At 42.0% G+C, this 25,750-nt stretch overlaps 1 protein-coding gene across 12 annotated transcripts in view; it reads left to right on the top strand.

Annotated features, from left to right (window-relative positions):
• Nucleotides 1-25,750, top strand: part of ptprsa (protein tyrosine phosphatase receptor type Sa) — a 232,879-nt gene that overhangs the window by 81,956 nt on the left and 125,173 nt on the right. For all 12 annotated transcript variants that reach the window (XM_056377819.1, XM_056377815.1, XM_056377818.1 and 9 more), the window contains one exon: nt 18,799-19,025. In XM_056377819.1, coding sequence (XP_056233794.1) covers nt 18,929-19,025 — 97 coding nt within the window. In that variant the 5' untranslated portion in view covers nt 18,799-18,928. The remainder of the gene's footprint in view (nt 1-18,798; nt 19,026-25,750) is intronic.

The following is a 25,750-nucleotide window of genomic DNA, read 5'->3' as shown; positions in this document are numbered from 1 at the left end:
ACACCCCATCCCACCCACCCCACCCCTCCCTGTCTCCTCATTACCTTGTGGCCAAACAACAGGCTTTCCTCCCCTTTGATGATGATGATGATGATGAAGAGGAGGACGAAGCCTCCCTGTTAGTGAAACATGTTTATTGGAGGAACCGCTGTTTGATTTTAACACTGGTCTGTTTCACGATTGTTTGCTCTCCCTAAGCGTCTTTGTTGTTGTTATAACTTAATTTTGAGTGTGTGTTTTTACCCAGATGTGACTCTGTATTTGTGTGTGTGTGTGTGTGTGTGTGTGTGTGTGTGTATGTGTGTGTGTGTGAATGTCTGTCTGTCTGACCCCTACATTGCTTGCATTACTGCGTGAAGACCCATCACCATGTTGTTATTTTTCTTCTCTTCCTCTGCTCACAGAGGAGTGAAAGCCTGGCAGACAGGGGATGGACGGAAGGAAAGATGTAAAGCAAACAAGAAAAGAAAAGAAAAAAAAGCAGGCAGATGAGTGATGCTAAGATGAGAGAGAAGGGAGAGAGGGATGGAGGACCGAAAGCAGCAGGGGAAGTTTGGAAGAACTAAAGAAAACAAGTGATCGTCAGAGGAATTAAGGGAGGGCAATGCAGAGCAGGAGAGGAGATTGAATGACAACATTTACAGAAAATAAGAAAAAAAACAGAGTGTAAACATGACACAGAGAAGCCTGAGGTGTACTTTCTGCATTACTGCATCAAACAAAACAACATGTTTGTGGAGAAAATCAAGGCACATTAACCGCCAGCGCCTGATTAAACCCCTAAATAAAATATAATTTATTTAGAATATCACATGATTGGTTGCTTGTCCCAGTGGCTTTTTGGGAATGAATCTCTGCTGTTTACATCCAAAGCTGCAGCAAAGGACTCACACACTTGTTTGGTTTGATTTTGAGCTAATTAATATTTAACGAAGGCCACATTAAAGCACATGAAAACTACAGCTGCAGACAGAAGAAGTACAGAAACGCAGCCACTCTTTCCTCCAGATCTTAGCCACCTTAAGGATATTTCCGCTGTCTGTAGGACTGTGAGATGTAATCAATAAATTCATGCTTTGTGATTTTGTGCATTTGTCATGTCAGTGTGGACAGCAATGTTACATAACAGTTCTTCCCGGGGTTATTTATGGATGTTAAGTTTAGGTAGGTGGCTCTCGCATGTCTGTTCAGCCAAGATGTAGAGGTTATCAAGTCGACGATTACAAAATACACTGTACTTCCTGTGCGACAGAAGGATTTTCACCAGGAAAGAGCTACGAGACACGAAGGGAGCATTTCATGGAGTGGATACTGAAACATGGTCGAATCCCCAAATTATGTCAGTTTGTGAGATGAGCAAAACACAAGATGATTCAGCAGTGCAGAAATCTCCAAACATGGAGCACAAGAGTGAGAGTGAAGTGGTGAAAACAAGTGGCAGTGAGTGGTGGAAAGAACATAATAAGATACTGAAAAAAGAAGAGAGAGAGAAAGTTGTAGTGTGTGTGTGTGTGTGTGCGTGTGCGTGCATGTTTGGGGGGCACAATAGCCCTTGTGTTATCTGCTTTGGATGATGAGGGAAGAGGGGGCAGCTGGTTCACATTTCCATGGTGCAGGGAGATGGCAGCCAGCTGCACTACAGCTCAGTAGTAGCCTGCCACTCTCTCTCTCTCTCTCTCTCTCTCTTTCTCTCTCTCTCTCCTTCTCTCACACACACACACACACACACACACACACACACACACACACTGTCACTCTGTTGGAAAACGCTGGATATTGCTGTTGCTGCTCAGGGTTCATTCAAGAGTCGACCTGGCTACGAGCTATGCTGCAATGCCCAGGTGACAGATGCAGCCACAGGGGATCTTGTTAGTGACAAACACAAACACACACAATTTTCATACACTCCGCTCATGCCTAGATTTGATATCTGGGACGTGGAGATTTCACCAGACCGAGTCTTTTGTTGCAAAACTCTAAACGGTGTGAACCAACTATCGTGAACTTGATTATTTGAGTTAAAATAACTCTAAAATAACGAGGTTCCTGTCTGATGCCGTCATTTAATTAATGCACTCAGCTTCTAAAAAGTCTTAATTGGCTTTAGGTGAATGAAACTACCAACAAAAACACAGACTTTTATATGTTCTGCCATTTTGCAGCCTCTAGAGAACAAAGTAATAGTGTAATAACAATGACAGATGCCATCATCATAATCATCACGATCTTGGTGGAAAACAAGATCTACGGTGTTTTTTATTTTTTGTCTGCCGCTGCTTTTCTGTCTCCCTAGCTCTCGCTCTCTCCCTTCTCCCCCTCACACCAATTTTCTTTTTCTCACCCTTTCTCTTTCACTCGGTCACTCTGCCTTTTCTGCCTTAGCAGATGGTTAAGGCAGAAAAGCACTTGCCAGAAAAGCAGCTGTTTTTCCAGGTGAAAAATGGACTGTCCTTCGGCAATTAAGGTTTTTACTCTGTTTTCCCTTTTTTTTTTCATTTACAACAGTTGGATCATTTGCATTGTCATTCATTTCTCTTGCCAGAACCTGAATTCCTGTTACCTTAGTGGAAAATGAGCCAAATTTAATTTGACCCAAAATCTGTATTTCATTTGCATCTAAAAATGTTAGTGAGTTAATGTTATACTATTTCCCTGATTAGAAAAATCCCTTAGTAAGGCCATTTCAGAGACTAAAATTCATCTATTTATATATCGTATCATCAAACATGTTAAAATATTGAGGTGTTATTTTTAGCTTCCGCCCAATTCTGCTGCAGACAAAATTATTCTTTACTGAGCTGGAAACAAGCCACTGGTTTTAAACATATACAAGCGCCTGGTGCCTGGGTGGGTTTGGGGCTTTGTCTTGTTGACTCTCCATCCTCACATTTTGTGTCATTGTCTCTAATTTACCTCTGAGGCTTTCTGCTATCATGCCAGCAAACACTGGGCTGAAATGGGGGATGAAAGGGTAATAGAATACTGATTAATTTTACACTAACTGTTTAAGCTGCCGTGTTTGTGTGTGTGTGTGTGTGTGGTGTGTGTGTGTGTGTGTGTGTGTGTGTGTGTGTGTGTGTGTTCGCGTGCGCGCGCGCATGTGTCTGTGTGTGGATAGGTAGTATGCACATTGCATAACCCAGAGAACGTACACACATTTGTGCGTGTGTGGGTATTCACATTAGTGCACGTGATAGTAAAAGCCATGCCCGTGCAGACTTACACACACACACACACACACACACACACATGCGCGCACACAGTCTCCAGAGAGGACAGAGGAGGGGTGGGTTGACCAGATGGAGCAGCCTGCTTCTTGCTGAGCGAGCTTGACGACAGCTGAACAGCTTGAGGTGCACCGGAGTGGCAGGCCACAAACACACACTCGCAGTCGCATATCATGCACACGTATACTGGGCTAACTAACTCACGCATTCATGTTTATGTAGACTTGTTACACGGAGACCCAAAGCCACCCACATGGACGGCCCTGCTCACACATGTGCACTCATTTAGACATGCTAAGAGAGAACAAACACCCTCAAACTGAAGCCAACACACAATACACACTCCATAACACATTCCATTAGACAAGGCCTTCAATCAGGCCCGATTTACGCATAATCAAGAGCTATAGTGCCACTGGTACTAATGGCTTATTGGCTTGTTTCTTTTGATAGCCACTTTCTTCCCTCTCCCACTCTCCCTCTCTTCATTTTCACATCTTCTATCTCCTTCCCTCCTCTCTCTCCCTCCATTCCTCCCTTGCTATGAATCGTGACTCTCCAGTCAGCCTATTCCCTGTGATTAGGGGCTTTGGATTCCAGCCTGCATGCATTTTAAGGCCCGGAGGCTTTGGAAAAACCAGCCGTCTTTTTCAATCCAATAAAGAACAGCGAGTGAGGGTGATCCAAATAAGCGAAGCGAGCAAGTGAACGAGTTGTACACAACTCTTATGGTGAATAACCAAAACAAAAAGAAACATAAAAAGCGAGGGAAAAAAAAAAAAAATTGGGGCTCCTGGTTGAATGAAAGCCAGCACTCTGCCCGGTGCCAAGAAGATGAGCAGCTCTGTGTAACGGCAGCCTGGCTTGGATGTCATCTTTTTATGCTCCTTCTTAGTTTTGGTGCACTCTTGTCACTCTTTTCCCATGATTAATTGCTCTGGCGTTTGCGTCACTGGAACTCCTTAATACTTACCCACTGCGTTTTTACGTCTGCTTCCCTGATTTTTCTGAATCTGTGCTGTGGACAAGCCTTAAGAGGCGAGTTTTCACTTTGTTGCAATGCTTCCGCCATGTACTTCAGAAGCCCGAGAGGGTGCATGTTTTCATACCACCTCTTAAACAACATTGCATCTACTGATTGAAGGATCGCAGGGTGTGTTCAACAAGTTCAAACTCATTTATCTACATAGCATTTCACAAACATGTTTTGAAAGACTGAACAGATGCAGCAAAAAAAAAAAAAAAACTCTTGTTGTGGAACAAAATGATGCTTACAGTAGTAAAAACAACAAAGATAATGATCATAATGAACTTTCTTTGTCATTTGGCATTTGAAGGAGGATTTAACTAGGACCCATTCAGAAATTGACCAATGATAATTTCTGAAGCAAAGGGGATACAGTCAGTTGAAGTGTGGTAATGTAGCTCTAATTGCAAACAAATCTGTCTGAGCTGCCGTGAAATCCAGGTGAGCCTGTTACCTCCCTTCAGACTGAATGTGTAGAAAACCTTTGGCACAGAATGGCCGTGAACGAGGATACTTGGGCCAGTTATGGCGATTTCTTGCCAAAGACACACCATGGAAAATGACTACTGGGTGTGCCTAGAAATGACAAAACAATAGAAGGAATAATTGAGTGTCTTCTCTTGAGAACTTGGCATCTTCAACAGTTTTGTGTTTATCGCCTGGTAGCTCTTTAAGGGAGAGTCAAAAGATGATCTGATCCAAAAAAGACATAAAAAGACAATGGACAAAACCAGTGGCCAACACCAAGAGAAGCAGTCAGGTCAAAACCCTGTTAGACAAGTCCTAAACAATATAAAAAAAGTCTGTCTCAAGACTTGACTTGAGACCGAGACCAGATTTGAGCCTGGTTATGGATTACGTCGTAAATAAAAACAGCAAAAAAAAAATTAAAACATAACTGGATTACAATAGTAGAACATCTCTGGTGTGGTTGTCTCTGGCTGGTATAGTGTAAATCACTGAAACTGACAGGTTTGTGGTCTAATGACAGAAGGGTCTGTTTGAAGAGTGAACTGCTAATTCAAGGGCAGCAGAAAGTGCAGCACACCCACCAACACTGCCAAAGTGCTCTTGAGCTCAGTACTCAATGTCCAAACTGCTGCATGAAGCACTGACTGTGCAGTCTGAGCTCTCTGAAGACTTCCCTTTCTCACGGCCTCTGTTGCTCTCTCTCCCTCTATCTCTCTGTCTCTGAGTATAAATTGTTCCTCAGGTCACTGGGAGTGACACCAGCTCCACAGATTTGGCTGGGGCCGATATGATACATTCATCTGTCTCCATTAAGTCTGTAGCTCCCATGCACATGCACACACACGCACACGCACAAGCACAATCACAAGCACATATCCCTCCCATGGCTTTGTCATCAGCCTGTCAGACTCTTCTGTCGATCAGACTCATCTGCTCTGGATGTGGTTTCGCCTTGTGTCTGTGTGTGTAAAGGAAGAGGGGTGTGGTCTCCTCTCTCACTCATCTGTTACTCTCTTACTATGTTATCATATATGTAAACAAGCTCTCTCTCTCTCTCTCTCTCTCTCTCTCTCCCCCTCCCCCTCCCTCCCTCCCTCTTCGCCAGCCACTGCCACACTTCACATGTGCAGATTCTGTGTGTGCATTTTTGCATGTGTGCATATGTATATGTGTGTGTGCGTGTGTGTGTGTGTGTGTGTGTCTCCCTCGCTGGGGGAGAATGTCAACTTCCTTTTAAGTTGTAGCAGGGGAGTAGACCTATCTCTCTCTCTCTCTCTTTTTTCTTTTCTTTCTTTCGCCCTCTCCCTCTCACTCCATGCAGCGTGGTACACAGCACAACAATACACAGCATGGGTGTGCAAAGTGGTAAAATGACAAACACACAGAGGAAATAAAAGACAGGGAGACAGTGAGAAAGGGGTCTTGTTTATGCATTAGTTGCAGGACTTAAAAGCCCCCCCTCCCACTCTACCGCCACTTAAAATCAGCGTGGGTACTGCAGGCAGAAAAACAAACAAACCCGATACCCCCCACCCACCCCCATCGCTACTGTGCTGTTGCTGTTTTGAATACTGCAGAATAAATTCGCTTTTTATGTTCTGCAGTCTCCTGAAATATGAAATTTTATATGCATGCCAAAGCATGAGTCTGACTCATACACACACATACAAGGTACACAACAAGAGCTCTGCACATAGACTCCACACACAAGCGCGGTGTTAAATCAGGCAGGGATGGATGACGAGCTAGCGGTGCCCTACAGTGAAGGAATGTGTGGTGTAAAAAAGAAAAAAGAGCATTTAAAAAGGTTTACCAGCTGTCTGACCTGCCACCTTTAACCTCAGCACACACCCCCCCCCCCCCCCTCAACTCCCATCCCTCCCTTGGCCCTCTGAAATTCACTCTCGAGTCAAAGGCACACAAAGTGATGAGGTGCGGTGGGGGGTTTAAAAAGGACGGTGGTGACGGGGCGTCGGTTGGAGTGAAAGGGTCAGAAGGTGGCGGGGTGCTCAAAGAAATGATTGCTGACTTTGTAGACACACTGAAGTGAATGTGTGAGAGAGAGAGCACACATCTGAGGAGCCGTGCATGTTTGGCCACTGTATAAGCCTCTTCTTATATAAGTGTGTGTGTGTGTTAGCGGGTCTGGTGGAAACTCCGCTGTGTTATCGTCGACGACCTTTCTCCTGGCTTTCGCCCATTTGCATACCCGTTGTCCACAATATCCTTCTGTCTGCCGCACAAACAAACTCTGTATTCCAGCGGGTGGGAGGAATGTAAGACCAACGGATAACACTGGCTCTGTGTTTCAATAATTTATTGTGGTGGAATACTTAATATGGATCATGTCATATTATTACCTCCCACTGAATCCCCCCCCACCCCACCCCACAACATCTGCCAACCACTGGCTAAATGCTCAACAGGTCACATGAGGCGGCTTGAGCCTCGGTGTTCAGCCAGAGGACAGGGGACTTTTCACGCTCAGCTGTCTGATGGTTATCTAGAAAACAGTGAGGGGGATTTTTACGGGAAATATTTCAGTCCTGAGCTTATAAAAGCACAATAGCTGAAATCGACTGAATATATTTTGGTCCATTACGTCACTTCAGTTCAGTTTACAATTTATTTAAATTCAAGATGTCTGATATTTTAAAACTCCCACATGGTAAATGGTTCTGCACTGTGTACATGGTACTGTGTGCTGATGCGACTGTCCATGGTCGCCCGCTTCTTCTGTTTTTCATGGTAAATATTTTGCCATCATCTCAGCCAGATGGGGATTATAATTTGTCTTCATGTGCCAAATACAATGTAGCTGCAAAAGTTAGATTTCCAGTCCTGTCTTGTTTTTTTTGTTTTTTTCTTTTCTTCCATTTTATTTATTGTTTGGTTTCAAGCACCAAACCATACTGGAAAGCAGGGCTCTGGTTTTATTTGAAAGTCCCGTGTCAAAGTGTCACATTTGCCGCTGTCAATTCCAACCTTCCCTTTTTTTTTTTTTTTTTTTTTTTAAAGCGGCTGTAAAAAACAGTTGTCTTTCCCAGGCTTTCAGTGGTAGCGCTGGTGGTGGGACTGTGATGGGTGGACTGACAGGCAGAAAGACAGTGTGGGTCAACCATGCCATCTGTCTCTGCTCTTTACAATGCTGTGTGATTGACAGGGGTTCAGACACTCCCCTAACCTCCAGCCCAAACAGGATGTAACCGCAGTCTGCTGCACGCGGAGTTGCACAACACTAATTGCTCTGGTAGCATGTTTGTCTTCTTTCTTGTACATTGAACCATATAATCGGATTCCGTTTAATCACTTTAATCATGTAAAATGAAAATGCAGCAATTTAATATTAATTTTGAACATTAGTGCAGCGACATACTAACTGAAATGATGTGTTTGAGCAGCTTAATCCCAAGTGGGGAATACCTGTAGTAAATTGAGTGATGTCCAATTTGGGGTTTTATGGATGTCTGCTGTGGTACATTGACGCTCGATGGTGGTGGGAATTTAAAATATCTGGCGGAGATCAATAATATTCATGTTCAGTCCTCTTTCAGTCAATAATCAGGTAATAGCACAAAGGAGTTCAAATTAAAATGCACCTTCCCTAATCACACATGGAAAGAGCTTAATCTTAGAAACTCTGAAGTGAGGTTACTAAATACCACTTAACCCACTGATGGGCTTTGGCCCAGTTTCAGAAGCAAATTACCACGATTAACTCTATTTTCAATTAATTCCCTGAGAAAAAAAAGAAGAAAAAAAAGGAGCCTGAAAAAAGATGACCACCCTTGATGAAAAGAGGGTTTCTTATCAACAGAGCCAACAGAGTTTTGCTTCTGCGTGTTTGAGTGTGTTCCTGCATCAGTGTGTCTCCGTATGTGAATGCGCAAGTTCGTACGTCTCTCGTCCGCTCTCCCTTTCCCCGCTCTTGAAGACGCACAGGATTAATCAAAAAAGCTGCCAGGACAAAAGGAGCCTTAGATATGAAACTTGAAAAAGCAGCCTTGCTTCAGCAATCATTGCAGCCTCATATTATATTTAACTGAAGGATCACTGTGAAAGCAGGTGAGAATTACATTTTGAAACCTGAGTTTGAAAAGGCATAAAATGGACCTAATCTATTGCAGATGGATGCTGCTGGCTTAGGGCCCTGTCTGTTTTTTTTCCCTCCCTTTTTCTTAGATAAACATAAAACACACACACACACTCCTAGGCATTGATTAGGAGATGGTTGTATGTCTTGGAGCAGTGCATGTCATTCATCCATCATTAACTGATCATTTTTAAAGGACTCGATCCTCCAGAGCAAAGGTGTAACATTCACTCCCACAAATACTACATGACCAGTCCCTGTAGTAGTTGAGCTAACAAAACATTTTATAAAATAATCCAGAGTTGATTTCACTTAAACTTCCATCGTATTAAGCAGAAAAAGAAACACTAGCTATCACGTGCCCTTGATGGTAGAATATTCTTCTTTAGTCATCTACTATATTGAGTCTCTCGTGCAAATGCTACGATTTGCTGAACACCTTTAATTATGTTGTGATGCTAAATCCCTCTGAAGCACACAGAATTTTCAAGGTCCATAAATTTAAATGACAAGCACTTACTTATTACACTGAGCTCCTTTCATTTGAAAAAAAAATTAAAAAAATCACACTTGATGTTCATTTTTCTGTATAAAAGAGAGATTGTATCATCTAAATTTTAACTTTTAAAGCAAAGGGCCAAAGATAGCTCCCGCTTCACTCAGTTGCGAATTTGCTTAAGATGCCAGCTGTCATTTCGTTGTGTAGGTGTCACAGCTTTTCAAATGGTATGTATCTCATTTTGGAAATGAAACTTCTCAAACCACACAGCAAATGTTACACGGTGAGCCCTGCCAATTACACAGAGGAGTTTTGGAGATATTTTCTAAGCGCCCTGGTCTGCCAGTCTTTCCTTCCTCCGCCTCCTCTTCGATCACTTAGAATAATCTCATTCCCCACCATCCGCATCCCATTTCCAGAATGAATATGAAGCGTGCTTCCTCAGCTGTCCCAGCCGCCCTTCAAAAACTTCTTTCCCCGTCCTGTGGTAATTTTTAAAGGGCGTTCAAGCCTCTGGCCAGTCGGTGTGATGCTTGTCTGACTCTGTTGGCAGAAGGCCAAAAGCTGATGTCACACATCCACACACACACACCACATCCCTAACCAACTGCCCCTTTATTGTCAAGGACTGTCTCACACCCCCCGTCTCACCTTCTCTGGCTTCCAACTGTGACCTGTACTGTGTCCTATAATTAAATGCCTCCCCCATATATAATATGTAGCAGCACCCTCCCTTCCCAGACTCTTTCTAGCCAAGGTGATGGCCATCACAGACAGTGCCACCTGTAACCTCTGGCCTTTATGATTGCTGGCAGCCAGCACCACAGACCAGGAGAGGCAGAAAATAAAAACAAGTGTTCCGCTGTGTGCGTGTGTGTGTGTGTGTGTGTGGTTTGTGTGGATTTCGTCTGCCAACTTGTGGCGTCACAGTATGGCGAGGTTACACAGGAGACAGATAGTGTGTCACCCCTCAGTGGTAAACAAAATGGCTGTGCAATAAAGTCCGCATTTAGGAGGTCAGCTTGCCGTCCAAGCCTCCCAACTGCCAATCCGTTCGCCCCCGCTGCATGACCCAGTCGCTTGCTGCTGTGCACTCAACCTCAACCGAGGTGGATTTCAGGTAAAAGCCTCACAGCCCTGGGTGTTTTATTAGAAGGACAGTGCAGTCTCATAATGTTCAGAGTAAATCCACCCCCCCCCCCCCCTCGATCGAACTCAGGGCGACACCTGGAGAGAAACAAAAGGTTGAAGATTCAGTGGGCTCCAGGTAATTTGGTCTCAAATCTTTTTGTAAACGTCCATTTCCTTTTGGAAGTGGTCAGACACAACAGTCTGTGATTTTTTTTTTTTCAACAAAAAGCCGTGAAGCAGTGAGCTGGAGGTGATTTTCAACAATGTTTTGGAGCTTTTTAGAAGGCGAACTGGAGCTCAAATGGTTCGTAAGATTCCAAAAAAAAAGGTTATGGTGCTTCCAAGGGGATAGCAAATGGCCAACACAAGGTTTCTCAGAGGCGTCAAGCACCATTTCTGGGCCTGGGAGGTTGTGAACAGTTGAGGGCAAAGGCTCATGGGAGAGCTATTCCAAGGAGAATATTGCTCTGCAATCTCTTAATGAGGTCACGGCTGTGCAGTTCACCCTACCTACGCAAACAGCCTTCACTTTGGGCAAAAAACAGGTGCTCATGCATTTCCATAAGTTGAATAATATTTTTCACACGTGATATGCTCTGGAGCTTCTTCTGGAGGTACAAATGTCTGATTTTCCCATAATTGCAAATATAAGTTCGCCTGAAACACCGTCCACTCTTTACTGTTACAGTGATTTGAACATTCTGTATTTTAATATATTTATTAATAGAATGATTCTATCCTTTTTCCCTTGGCTTGATTTTTGTTCCTAACATACAAATATTCAGGGTCATAGAAGTAATCATTATATTTATTGTCAAATCTCTGCACCTTAGTACCTGTTGCACAATAATGTTGAGTCTTTCTACTGTAATGTCGATGTAAGCGGATGCATAAGATCTTAATGTCGCCTACAGTATCGTGCAACACGTTTGAATGCATTTCCCTTTCGTGAGCTCTTTCTTCTTCCACTAGGGATTCCCTACTCACGGTGGTTAATGACAGGTGCACCTTGTTTCAAATTCCTTTGACACGGATCTCACAGGAGTGGAGTGGATGGCAATGAAAGAGTGAAGCAGGGAGGTAGATACACACTGGGGTATTTACATAATAGTCCTGCAGTTCCATGCAAATTCATGTGATTCCCTACCAAACATCTGCAATGCAAGCATACTTTAGTATGCATGAGTTGGAGGAGGGAAGGGAGGGAAAGAGAGGAAATGAGGGAGAGGAGGGGAGGGGGTTAGATGGGAGAAAAACGAAAGCAGAGATGGAGGATTTGAAGGGCGACTAGTCTGATCAGGGGGATATATTTAGAAGCCAAACACACACACACATACAGTATATATATAGGGTTAGGGTTAGGATCTTCCTCTTATACCACCTGTATATCCTACCATTTTCATAGCTTTTAGGTAACACAGGACAGTGTGCCCTGGGGTTAAGTTTTCCCTTTTCTTTCTCATGGCAGGTTTTTCTTTAAGATGTAACCAGTGTTCTGATGCAGAAAACTGAAAAGGTGAGGAAGGGAGGCGGAGAGAGAGACGGAGAGAGAGAGAGCACGATAGCGGGGAAACCTTACCAATGACACATGGAATCAATACTGTTAGAATTTCACCATGGTGAAAAACAGATGGTTGCTATAGACTTCTTTTATAGCTGAGGTTTGGAGTGTGTGTATTTGTTTTACTCTGCTTCTCACAGACACGCACACACACAATTACACACAGGTACAGACACAAATAAATTATATGGTCACACTTAAATTAGTTCACACTAAATTATTACACACTTAAATACCAAATGCACTCATTAAAGTGCAAAGAAACGGAGCAATATAAAATCATCTACACATAAGTTAACATATGCAAATGCACACTGCTACAGATACAGAGTACTATATACACATGCTGTTTCTTCACACATAAATATGTCTCATACATGTAGCCTATAAATACATACAAATAAATATATGCACACATAGGCAGTATTGTTCACAGAGGCACAAATATACAAGCACTAACTCTGACACATACTGCACAACACATACAAACAGGCTAGTCATAACACACACACACACACACACACACACACACACACACACACACACACAGTGAATGGACCTGGACCTTACATCTTTGTGTTGTTGGTCATCTGTAGGATATGAATCAATGAAAGGCAGTAAAAGCCTGTAACTTGGCGCTGACGCATAAAAACTTCATCTAAGGTGAGTGACTGCAGAGGGAGAGACAGCAGCTGAAGGCTGAACATAAATACCAGCCAGCAGATAGCAGAGCTCAGAGAGGGCCATGAAAAAGGCGGTACTCACTGGAAAAAAAATTAAAGTTTTTCCATTATCGTACAACAGAAAACAGCACAGTTGACTCTGACTTATTTTCATAACAATCAGCTACTGGAACAGCCTCGTTTGTTTGTTTTTCTTCTAAATCAAAAATCGACAAAAACAGTGATTTCATGTAATTCCTGTGGATTTTATGTTAGCGAAAAACATTTTCAAATACACACAATATTGTGAATTTTAAGTGGAGTTTATTCTGTTTTACCCCCAAAAGGGAATGCTGCATTGTGAGATTCATCTTCTTACCCTGATGCCGTCCAGTTCTAAGAGTGACCTCAGCTCTAATGTTTCAGCACGCTACTGTTTGTGTAAGAGTTGTAGGAACTGGAGCAAGTCTTGCTTGCCTGGAACACGTTCAAAGAAAATTACATGTCATACACAGAAACCAGACAGTGATTACTGTTATGCAGTTTGGAAAGGGCAGTCAGAACACCGAGCATCTACAGTATATTAGCTGTATTATCTGGCTACCAGCAGTAGCTAACATTATGTTTGCAATTTTTGATCAACCTTTTTAAACCATTATAACATTACATTGCTTGTAGGAGTTACTGATCATCGTCCAGTCACTGGATGTATATTTTTCTTTCTGCCTGGAACTTATAAACTAGCTTAGACATGACAGCTAATGGGTTGTTTAACTTATTTAATTTTAATAGTTAAAATTGCCAAAGCGACCGTTAAGTAAGTGCCATTTATGCCATTTTAGAGTAATTGAAAGACCTCTGTCAGGCTTATGTTATATTAAGCAAGAACACGTGTCCCAATTTTAATAAAATTAACCTGTACAGCCCTTGATTCATTTCTTATCCCTTATTCCCCTTTACAGAAAAAATAATAGTTTTCATTGGCTGAATATTGCATTCACATTAGCTGCTCAAGTCCTATAAGATTCTCTGAGAATCTTTGGGAAAGAGAGTCAAAATCCCCCAGATGTAGGAAGCTTTTTTGTGGCAGGTTGACCTTTGTCCTTGTAGAGGCCATAGAAAGCTATCACTCACTCAGATTCTGTACAATTCTGAATAGTCTTAACAAATATATAATGAGATAATCAAATGTTGTTTTAAAACTCATTTTAAAATGTGAAGCAGTTGAATGTGAATTAATTTGTCAGAAAGTTTGTTGGGAAGTTTATTTTCCTAAAAAAAGAAAACCCATATTCTTCTAGTGACATTCAGACTTATTTTTCCAAGGCAGTTTGAAACAACCTCCTCAAAGTTCCTCCCAAGGTAGAAGGGCGAGTACCCATGCCGAGAGAATCAACAACATCCCTACCAGGCTGTAGCTGGGAGTCACTGTAAACAGGCTCTGTCAGAGTCCTGCAGCCAGAAATTAGATGTTGGTGAGACACCCACTCTAACCAGAATGAAAGAAGAAACCAAAGAATGCATGAAAAACATACTCCTGTGGAAAGTCCAGCTTTTTTTTTTTCTTGTCAGATTAGACAAACACAGGAAATATTATTCTTTTTGAAGTTCCAGACATCACACAATCAGTTTTGATCATCAAGCCCAACCAAACCGAGGTCTTTTTAACTGTGTGTGAAGTGAGCTTGCTGTTCACCTCATAAAAGGGATTATTAATGCGGTCCCTCAGGTGATAAGTTTTTCTCTTCGTGAATACAACTTCACATCTTAACAGTGTGTGTGTTGGAACAAGTGTAACAGCATAGTCTGTCGTGGATGGAAATAGCTTGGTCCTTTGAAGTCACCGGTCTCCGGGTCTCTTATCCAGAAATCCATGTATATACTTGCCTGTACCTTCAATCACTTTGTAGGATTCGCTTCCTCCTTTTTAATTTTTCTTGGCCCATTGTGGCATGTGTGTAGGTGTGCATGTGCACACACTTTATATCTATCAGTCTTGCTCTCATTTCACGCTCATGACGGAAATTCCCATCTCTCCTTCCCTTCACTGCCTTTCTCAGTCTCAGTAATCAAATGCATTAGTATCAATATTGCATGGGGAAACGAGCTGAATTTAAAACTTGACCATGTCAAAGTGCGAGTCCCTGATAACCGGTGACTGCTACCACTCAGTGGAAATTTTGCCACCATTTTGACTGTAATTACTCAAGCTTGACGATGGGTTAATATCTGGAGAGCTGCACTGTTTTCACGGGGACAAGAAATTCAAGCTTCAGAAAAGAGCCATTTCCCATCAGTGGCAATAACCTACACTTTCATGAATAGACTGATGCTGTGAGGTTTTCAGTCTTAATAAAATAGAATTAGCAGCAATATTTCAGTGTATTTCTTTAGTATAAAGCCTAAGCGCCGTCCGGCGGCCAAACAGCCAGACATTAAAGCATTTCCAGCCAGCTACTCTTTCCCTCCTGACGTCCTGTGTCTGTCGGAAAACATAGATTTTTGACTTGAAACCACATAATTGTGTTTTTACTGTTTTAATCAGGTCCATTTAAAAAAACGCATATTTTCCACCAACTCTGTATCTAGGCTGCAGAATCTCTCTGCCCCCGTTATGTCTAAAATGTGGCAAAAACTTGTTTTTCTAATGCTATCATTAACCTTTGTGCAGTTGCACTTGGAGTTTACTGGTAAGAGTTGGAAAAGTTAGTTAGAAAACTCATGTTGTGCCAATGAGAATATAAAGATGCAGGGTCCATTGTAAAAAATTTGCTGCTGATAATGATTTTACCAACATTGCATACATCAATGGGTCACTGAAAGATTGTTTGGTGGGTTAGCAAAACATCTTTAAGTTGTTAGCAGTGACATAGGAGTAGTGCTTGTGCAAGTCGTGCAAGCTTCACTATCACTTAACTAACTACTGATTCCCCCCTGAAACAAGTTGTTGCAATCATCCTAGTCACACTGAAATCTGCAAAACACGATCATTTGCAGTTTCCTCGCGATCACAACCTATAATGCGAAAGCAGTTGAAGTAATGGTGAAGGTTTATCAATCGATTGGCTTCTCTGCTAACATTGCCAGAATGCTAAAGACTATCTTTCCTTTGCCCATTTCTGCAGGGAAAGGGATGAATGCTTTTAGCAAGTGTTGACAGGTTTTCCCATGGAGGTGGTAACAGCGAGAGAAGCACGCTGTACATCCTGTACCATGTCTTATTTTTGAGCAAAGGACTGCTTTAGCGACATGTTGGCATCTCTGTTTAGAGCTGCATTTGCTATTATAGGGTTAAAGTTTTACTTTGGTGAGTCTTTAGTTTCTCCAGTCCCTCAGGGACTAATAAAGAATGTGTGTAAGCAATACATGTATCTTTTTTATCTTAACTTCTCTATCTATTCTCTTTCTTCCATGAACAGTTCAGAAAAGAAGCCAGTGTTGAGCCATGTAGACAGTGTATATGGTTAAAAGTGGAACCCATACATGGCCTCAGGTTATGTTTGGCGAAGCCGTTCAACAACAATAGCTCTTGTAATTGTGTTGTGAAGTTTGTATAGCAACTACAGGTGGAGATAGAATGCCATGCCCTAAGGGGTGGGCCATAAATCAAAACCGAGGCATCTTGTGAGTGTGGATAGAGTAATTCCCTACAGGCATGGCGAGATTCCCTCTACCTATACCAATGTTTACAGTCAGAACAATAGCGCACAATCATTCAGAAGTCCCCTAGACAATTTGATACCTTCCTATTCTATTCATGTTTTTGTGTTTCCCTCAGTTCTCACCAATGACATCACCTGCCCTTCAGGCCAAGAAAAAAAAAAAAAACAAGCAATGACACATATCGGTCGTGTGCATATCGTATTGTGTTGAAAGATGAACTGAGCTCATGAAAGACACCCACTCCTTCCGGGCATGGCGTCACCACAAAAGACCTATTGTTGATCTCTTCCTTTGTGTTTTTGCAAGTGCACGTGCCACATATTCTTGAATATCTCTGTTTTAATGGATTACATATCTAAAGAAAAAAAGAAAAAGAAATGAATGTTTACAGCCCAGTAGCCATACAGAGTTATGTGTGCATTTGTGTCTGATATGGGTTTTGCTGTTTGCCTTTGTGGTTTTATTTTAAGTGCTCCTGCTGCTGCGTGTGCCAGTTGAAGAGCCAGTAGCTGTGAAGGGTGGGGCGCTCGTGTGTGTGTGTGCCTGCTGTCTGAGGTGCTTGGTTACACTGCAATTAGCTGTGGTTTTCTGCCTCTCACAAGGCCATAGTCACAAATGTACCCTTTAAAACAGCTGCATATATTAACCTTTCAACTCTCCTGCCAATTTAGCAGCTTGTCATGGGCAACATAATCACTCATTTTTTGAGTAAGCCGATTTCGTTTTATTTTATTTCATTGAATTAAGGTGATGTAAGCTGTTGTTGATCCAGATAGTCGGTTAGTCAACGTTGCCGCCATTTCTACTCCAATAAAAGATGGCTAAGATAACAACTGGGATTATGATGTGATTTAAAAAGTATTTTATTAGTCATTATGTAATTGAGGAAGTTTTATGTGTAAGTGATGGATACACATTAATTCCACTAGTACAATTGACCTTTCAAGCTGTCTGTCGCCTTGTCTTAACATATGTGCTTCTGATCCTGATTGCAACCGAATGATAGCAATTATAACGGTCAGTTGTGCTACTTTTGAAGTACACTCAGTTCCCATTTCAGCCACTGACAGTCTTGTCAAAAACAGCTTGCAGTGAGTTAGCAGGTGAGGATTTGAAAGTGCCTGCTTCGTGGATCAAAACTTAAACCTGTGCTGACAGAATATTATCTTTCACCTCTAGGTTACCCAAAAAAAAGTTGCTTTAGGGCATCCGCAATAAACTGCGCTCCATCCTGCACAGTTTGTACTATTGTACCCTGTTAACCACCCAGTGTGCAGGTAATTAATCTCACTTCTGGAGAGTCGCCCTCACCCCTCATGTAGGCTCAGCTGAGTAGCAGCATCCCTGGAGCTGGAGGAGTTTAGTGTCTTGCACAAGGACACCAAAGCAGGGCAGATGCTTGCTGACACGGGGGTATGAACTTGGGTCCTGTGAGCTGCATCCTATGAGAGTGGACATTTTTGTGTTGTTTTTTTTTTTTTTTTTTGCTTGAATGCTGAGACAGAAGTGTCCTTTAGCAAGACCCCCCACCTTTTCCAAGCTTACCTAAAGCTTACCTTGCTCACTCATCTTGATGTAAGATGCTCTGGATATGGGTGTCAGCTGAATGTCATACATTTTAAAGACAAAGAAATTGACTAATTGATTGCATTCATGTCATTGATTTCTCTCAGCTCTCTCTCTCTCTCTTTGTCTCATTATTCACGTCTTTAATTAAAGAGTATGTGTAACCACTTGGTGGTGGCTCTGTGCTGCACCAGACATACCAATGAGTGTGTGTGTGTGTGTGTGTGTGTGTGTGTGCGTGGTGGGATGTGGGAGGCGTCCCCTGTCCTTCTGTGTAGCTGGGGATTAATGGCAATTTGACTAAAACAAAGAGACAGTGCTTGGAATATCATTGGCTGCCTGTGTAATTACAAGACAATAAGATAAGCAAATAACGACAGGATCAGGTGATTAGAAAAAAAGAAAGAAAAGAAAGACAACAGTGACTCCCCTACTAATTAAGGGATGTGAGAAGATGCTGGTTGCAAGATGGGGAGGTTACAGGGTTTGGATATGTGACACTTGGCTTCCAGTCGTGTCACGACACCCTATTACCTTCCTTCCATTTATGCGTTGGTAGCAATGAGAGGCTGTGAAAAGCACAGCAGAGTGGCCCAGTCTGTGTGTTTGTCAAAAGTAACACGTCCTGTCGATGTGGGCAGGACCGCTACCTTTTCACTCAGAGCGGCTCTGATTAAGAACATGTTCTCCCATCTAGAACTGTAGGAATCAAACTAATATATTCACTGTCACAGAATGTAAATGTTGAGTAGTTATTTTTCTTTTGTGTATTTGTTGTCTGTTGCTGTCAGCTGTAGAAAAAGTGTGATAAAGATGACAGTGAATCATGGCCCTTGCAGAAATAAAAAATTAATAATAAAAAAAATTCTAATTCATTTTTCTTTCTGTCTGTTTGCAGAGTGCCAAGCTGTCCTGCGTGAAGACCCCAACCTTCCCAGCGCAGTCGGGGCCTCGGCTCTCCGGCCAGGTCAAGGATCAGTCCCACCCCGCCCCTCCCTGCCCCCTCCCCTTTCCCTACTGGAGCCAAGATGGCCACCAGCGGTGTCCCTCGCCTCTCCTTGCCACTCCTGCTGCCTGTCACCACTCTGCTGCTATCACTGCTGCTCACCAGCTCACACGCCTTATGTAAGTACCAAAATATTGACTAACGATACTACTGCTGATTACTCCTCAGCTTCCCTATGCAGTGCTTTTTGAAGGGGCACATCTGATACACTGTTTAGAAAACAGGGAATGTTGGAGAGATGTGGAGGATGGAGGTTTAGGCATTTAGCTGATGTTCTTACAATAAGTGAGTATGTAAGGTCTCACTGATGCAGCTCAAGGAGACCAGGGCACGTAGCTGCTGACAGACATGTTACCTGTTCATTAGATTGAACATATGTGACTTTTCAGATATCAGAGTTTTCCAGGATACCAATTAGCCCCACGCAAATTTAAATCATGGACATCTACAAATATTTACCATTTCTTCACGCTCTCCATATCAATCGTACTTCATAACTTCACATGATAGTAACAGAGGAACGTCAGTAGTCTCTTATCCCACCCTGTCAACTCCTGCTTAGGATTTGTTCTGCACCATTTCCCTGTTAAGATGGGCTTAGAGCAGCATTAAGGAGACAAAACAAAGAGGAGGCTCTGCAGAGAAATAGAACAAGAGTGATGGCGAGGTGGGGAGGCTTCCCCTTGGGTTTCATTGTTTGTAAATCCTGTGTGAGAGAGTGTGTGCGAGTGTGTATGTGTGGGTAAGTGTGAGTATGTTAAAGGATTATATATGTACGAAGTGGTGAATGTGTGTAAGTCTGTAGATCATTGTGAACATGTGTGTGGGAGGTGGGTCAATGACAGGCTCCTGCTCACTCGAATGCATGTCTGTTTGCTGACTGTGCGTACCTGCGCTCCTTTGGTTCTGATTGGGTCTAATCTTTTCTTCCCCCTCATCTCTGTTCTGTCTTTTTTTTTTAAGTACAAAAAAGAAACATTTGCAGCTAAAAAATTCAATTATTTACTAGTTCTAGCTCAAGTTTCTGCATATAGCACTTACACACAGCAAATTTGTACCAAAGAGGAGGTATACATACACCTTATATGCGCTCAAATTGCCATAACGCAAGAAGCTGTCAGGTATATTCAGATGTAAACAAACTGCCAAACACAGACAGTCTGTGGCATGTTCTCTTCCTCAGCTCACTTACCATCTGTGTTAGGACTCTTAACTTGAACTTGTTGACAGCCCCTGTTTGCCCACCCTGGTTTGAATAACATTCAATGCTGTCTGCTTCATCCTTGATGGAGATTAGCCCCCCCCCGTTCTCTCTGTCTCTCTCTCACACCCACACACACACACACACACACACACACATATACACTTACAATACACTAACAGCAGGGCTCCCTCCCCATCTGCCAGTATCTGCCAGTCTTTGTCTGCTCTGCCTGTGGATATGAACGCCGTCGCTGTTTTTGTCAAGCTCTCTCACTCTGTTTTATTGTCTCTTGCTCGTATTCACACACTTTATTTGTTTTGCCCACCCCATACCCCCATCCCACCACCATCCCACCACCACCACCATCACCATCACCACTCCTGGCCACACATATTCACACATGCACTCAGTTCTCTCTTCTTCTCATCTCTTCATGGGGCCACACAGCATTGCCCCACCATTATGTCTGGAAATATATGCACACACTCACAGACTACCTTCTTTTGCTCTCTCTGATTGTCTTTCACACCCAAATGCTCAACTACACACACACACACACACACACACACACACACACACACACACACACACACACACACCCAGCCCAGTGGTGGTGCCGCTGTCCAATTATATTCACTCCCACCTGGTGAACTGAGAGGACTGGAGGGGTGCGGGGGGAATGTATCAACACATTCACTCTCACTCTCTCTCTCTCAAACACACTCACACACACACACACACACACACACACACACACACACACGTGCGCACAGGAGATGCCACTTTTTTGCAGAAATGCCCAGCTGAAAGCATGATGTCATCCCTTCACTCTCACATCCCCCTCTCTCTCTCTCTGCCCTTCATCTCTTTCCATTTACACTCATAAATCACGGTGAGAAGGAGACATTTTTAATCAAAAGAGAAAGAAAGATGGCTCAATATATTGCACCACTCCAGCCTTAATAATGCTCTGCTCCCTGTCGGTGTGTGTATATGTCTATATTTGCCTGCAAGCTTGCACAAAATTTGTGTGCAGGCGCACGCACATGTGTACAGAATTATACTAATGTGTGTCACCTGAGCTTCGTCATTGGTGGCTAAAGCATATTGAGCGAGTTATAGATCCATAATATTTGCTGTAGCACAGAAAAAAACTGGTGGTGTTGTGCATTCATTTCATAAGAAAACAAGTAATTATATATTTACATGCGATATTCATTTTTTCATATTTGTTTGGACCTTTTAGCTCAAAGGCCCATCTTCCAAGAGTCTAAAGTATAACATTCATTTGAAAATACACAAATCTGCAATGTAGACACCCAGTGTTTTTGTTCTGAAACATTTGCAGGCAAACAAAACAAATCCTTTTTAAGTTTCCGATAAAATATTATCAAATTTAATTTTTTTTAATCATTGGACAACATTAACTGGCAAAATAGCAACAGTCGTGTAAATAGAAATTAAATCAACTATTTATAGAATTTATGCTAAATTTTAACCTAGTGGGCTTTTCAGTCATGATTAAAGGGAATAACAGCATCAAACAAAGACCCTGCACTGCTGAGAGTTGTAAGAGTGAAGTATGTAAACCATTACATTCTACAGTGCTGATTAAAAGAAGCGAATTAAGCACAGCAGTTAAAAGGTGCGTTTAAGTTTTTACTGTCTGACGTCGTTAGGGAGGCTGATTAAGAATTTCTCAGTGAATATTGAAACTGTGGGAAATGACTTAAGTCATTAGATGTATCCTATGAATACCATCTTGTGTTATTAGTTTTTTATGATTTATGAGCTGTAGGGTGACGGAGTTACCATGGTGTGGACCATTTCATACAAAAGTGGCCACATAACACACTAAGACCTTTGGGGCCCAGAATAACTTGAGCAAACCTCGGCTTCAACAGTTCGGGCTCTATTAACAAGTCGCATTATGACAAGTCTTGTTCTGTTGTTGACCTTTGGGAGGTGATAAAGGTGTAACAAGAAACAGTATTTCTCATATGATGTAAAAATGACTGTCCTGCAGTTCCCTAATTATTCGCCTTATTACCACATGTTTCAACTGGCCTAAGTTCATATTTTCCTCACTCAAGGGAAAGAAAGGATAAAACTTTTTCATTCATTTCCAGTATATTACAATTTCCAGTCTTTTTCTTGAATTAAGTGACACAAGTTTGCAATGCTGAATTTGGGTTTGTGTTTCTGGACAGGGAGAAAGCATTGGTTATCAGCATTTTTTCTGTCCTTTCACTTTTCTTTACTTTTCCCTCCCCCTTTCTTTCGGCCTTTTAGAGTCCTCAACAGCAGCAGTCTTGGCAAAGCACTCCTAATAGTAATTGGCCAGAACTCACAGTGATGGGGTGAGGGTGTTCAATTATTTATATTCCTTTGAAGCTGCCAATTGGGAAAAAAAAAAAAAAAATGAAGCCCCTTAGTGGAGCTGTTATTTTCTTGTTCTTCTTCCCTACCTCTCCTTCTCTGTTTCTCTCTCCTTGTTTCTCTCCATTGGCCTCTGTCTTTCCTCCTCCCCTCACTTACTCTTTATCTTTTCCATACAAATTATGCTTGAGCCAACACTGTCAAGTTAATTCTGTCAAATTTAATTTTCTGTGCACCCTGCTCTCGCACGCTTAGCCTCATGCTTTACTCTATACACAGTTTTTTTTTTCCTCTCTCAAATGAGAAGAAAACAAGTTAATTTTTAATTGTGTTACAGGAATGAATCCCTGCCTCAAGTTTCCTGTTGGCGCTGTCTACATTTTGAAGGTTGTTACAGGTTGAATTCTCAGAGCTGTACATTTAAAAATAGTACAGGAAACCAATTTTATTTAGTGCAAGAAACAATCTTTCTTTGTCCTTAAGTGTCCTTTAGATTAGATAGGCTTAAACCGTGTGTGAACTTGCATCTCTTCGTGTGGGTTGTTGGTGCTTGTGCATTCAAAGCGCTGGCCTCTCAGACATGTACTAATATTTATGATACAAGAGAGCTGAAAACTGTTGACAAGAAACCAGCTTTTTAGCCCCTTTGAAATGATTTACAGTGATGAAAGAACAAATAACTAATAAACAGTGCCGCTCTAGCTCTTACGGCTGATTACCAAGAGGTCACCTACATACAGCCGATGTCACCAACCATCAAATTAGTCCAGAAATATAAAATGTTGTGAAAGTAACATCATAAGAATCCAGTCAGTGTAGTTTATTTTACTGAGATGTACCTCTGAAAAGCGCAGTGCAATTGATCAAATAGCTGTCCACCAAGCTTGCGACCACTGTGCAGGTAATGCTGATGTCTTTTCTTTCTTTCTTTTACCATCATCTCTCTTTCTCAGTCTCTTCGCCATAACATGCTCCAGTAGTTTGAGCGATGTCATATGAACTCAGTTTGACAGAACAATACAAGTGAACAAATGATTGAAGTGCATGAAAGGTGCTGTCCCTTGATGGTTTTTTTTTTTTTCTTCCAGCAGAAAGGAATTGAACACAACCACAGAGGTGGCTTTTAAAACTATAACGTCTCCAATGCTTTAATGAGCAAGTTTCGATCCTCTGCTAATTTTTTCCAAGACTGGACAGGACCTTGTATAGAGCCTTTACATAGATTTTAATTTAGAGAAAGATTCAGTGTGTGTTTTTCAGTTTTATTTTCAATGGAGAGATAGAAGTCTCCATTTTCTTTATTCCAGTTTTCTTTGCTTTGATCAGACCTGAAACACCTTCAGCAATTTGAGGTGGCCTCTTCATTTAATGAGCCAACAAGTGTCAATTGCCTCAAGTCGAGTCTCTAAATGACACAAAATTGTTACCATTTCACCTCCTCTGTGTGTGTTCTGTGGCCATTTTGAAATCAGACACGCACTTAAGCTTAATTTTTCTCTTCGCTCTCTGAAGAATTTATTTATTTCCAGTGGGCTGAAAGATACTTAGTGTCTTTTGCTTTTTTCAATGAGACCAGTTTCTGTACCTTATTTTGGAAATGCAGCCTTGCTGTGACAGCAGTGTGCTTGGGCAAAGTTTTTCACCTCTGGGTACTAACACTCCAGAACTTATTTTATACTGGGTGCCCACATCCTGCCACAAGTCCCTCATGGACTGCAAAGCCTGAACCCTTTGGGTTTGTTTGCAGTGCAGTCAACAGAGATGGCACACTGTGTGATGCAATTTGGGAAGGGCTTGCACAAAAACATAAAATTTTTACTCATCTGCATGTACTACTGAGCCTTGATATCTTTGTTTTCTTCAACTAGGAAAAAAAAAATATGATGAAGAGTTAATAATTTTATTCCTTGGCAGTGGAAATCAATTGCTAATTTTTGATAATATCTAATAATGCTTTTAAGTAAGGCCTGTCTTTCCCCAAAATAATTGTTAATGAAATGTCTTTATAAAAGTTAAATTGTATTTGTTGAAAGGAGAGTGAGATTTTGAGACTCCTATTTGAGGTTACCAGATGGACAATTTTCCACTGTGGGAGCTGGCTATACAATCCAGGCGGCACAAAGTCTCTTTGTGAATCATTACGTCCACAACTGCTTGGCACCCCAGCTGCCCCAAGAGCAAATCCCAATTAGCCTTTCTTCCTTACATTTTAATTGGAAAAGCAACTGTTTCATTAACCCTTAAGCTTGCGCAACCAAAGTAACATAGGAATTGAGCCTGACCCGAAACATGCCCTGTAGAATATGGCTGCAGCTGAGATTAGTTTAAACGTTTTTTTGTTTTTTTTTTCATCCTGACTGGCAGAGCTTATTTTAAGCACACATTTAGACAATTTCAGACGTTCACACCTCACAGACACGATCATTGTATGACACAGTTTTGCCCTTCAATGTTATGAGTTAAGTGCACTGTTCAAGAGTACCTTGGCAACAGATGAAGAGAGAGGAGAAGTGCTTATCTTTCAGTTCTCTAATACAGATTTTGAGTTTATAACAGGTGCGACAGAATTTTGGTTGCTGCTCGATTTAGCTGATAAAATTCAGTGGAAACAAAGTGGCCTCTGTTATAAAATCAATCAAATATAATAGAAGATCTCATATTAGTCACCAGACTGAATGACCGAAGAAAAGTTAGCCCTGATGTTAAGCATCAAAACCCTCGACTCTTTGTCCTCTGAGTTGTCTTATGTTGATGCCACCAAATTGTCCGTTAGAAAATGGCAACAGACAAACCAACTTTTTACTTTTGTTTCTCCTGTTTTTTGCTGAAACCCAAAAGAGTGTTTTCCTGTCTTTTTCCTCCTTTTCCTTTTTCTCGCCCAGTTCAAGGTTTTGCAGCAGTCTGCTGGTCTTTGTTGGCAATGATTACGTGTCAAAACCTCCAGACAAGACAAAGCAGGACGGGTTTAGAGTAAAGGCTTGGTTTCCATAGCGATGCCGCTTGCCCAGGCAGCCTGTGAGAATTGGTCCTGATTGATGGGGCTTGGTTGTTTAGGCCTGGAGGGTGTGTGGTGGTGTATGTGTGCGAGTGGGAGAGGGAGAGAGAGAATATGTGTGTCTGCTTGTATGTTTGTTTGTGTGTTTGCCTGTTCATGCATTCACTTGAAAGCACATTTGGCGGAATCTGTCCGTGTATCTATATGTCTGTCTCTACATCCCTCTGTGTGTATGTGCTGATACAGGCCGAAAGGGTTTAAAGTCA

Source organism: Seriola aureovittata, chromosome 6, assembly GCF_021018895.1.
Source record: "Seriola aureovittata isolate HTS-2021-v1 ecotype China chromosome 6, ASM2101889v1, whole genome shotgun sequence".
NCBI classification, from domain to species: domain Eukaryota; kingdom Metazoa; phylum Chordata; class Actinopteri; order Carangiformes; family Carangidae; genus Seriola; species Seriola aureovittata.
Note: the sequence above shows the minus strand (reverse complement) of the source record. Positions and strands in the feature narration are given on the sequence as shown.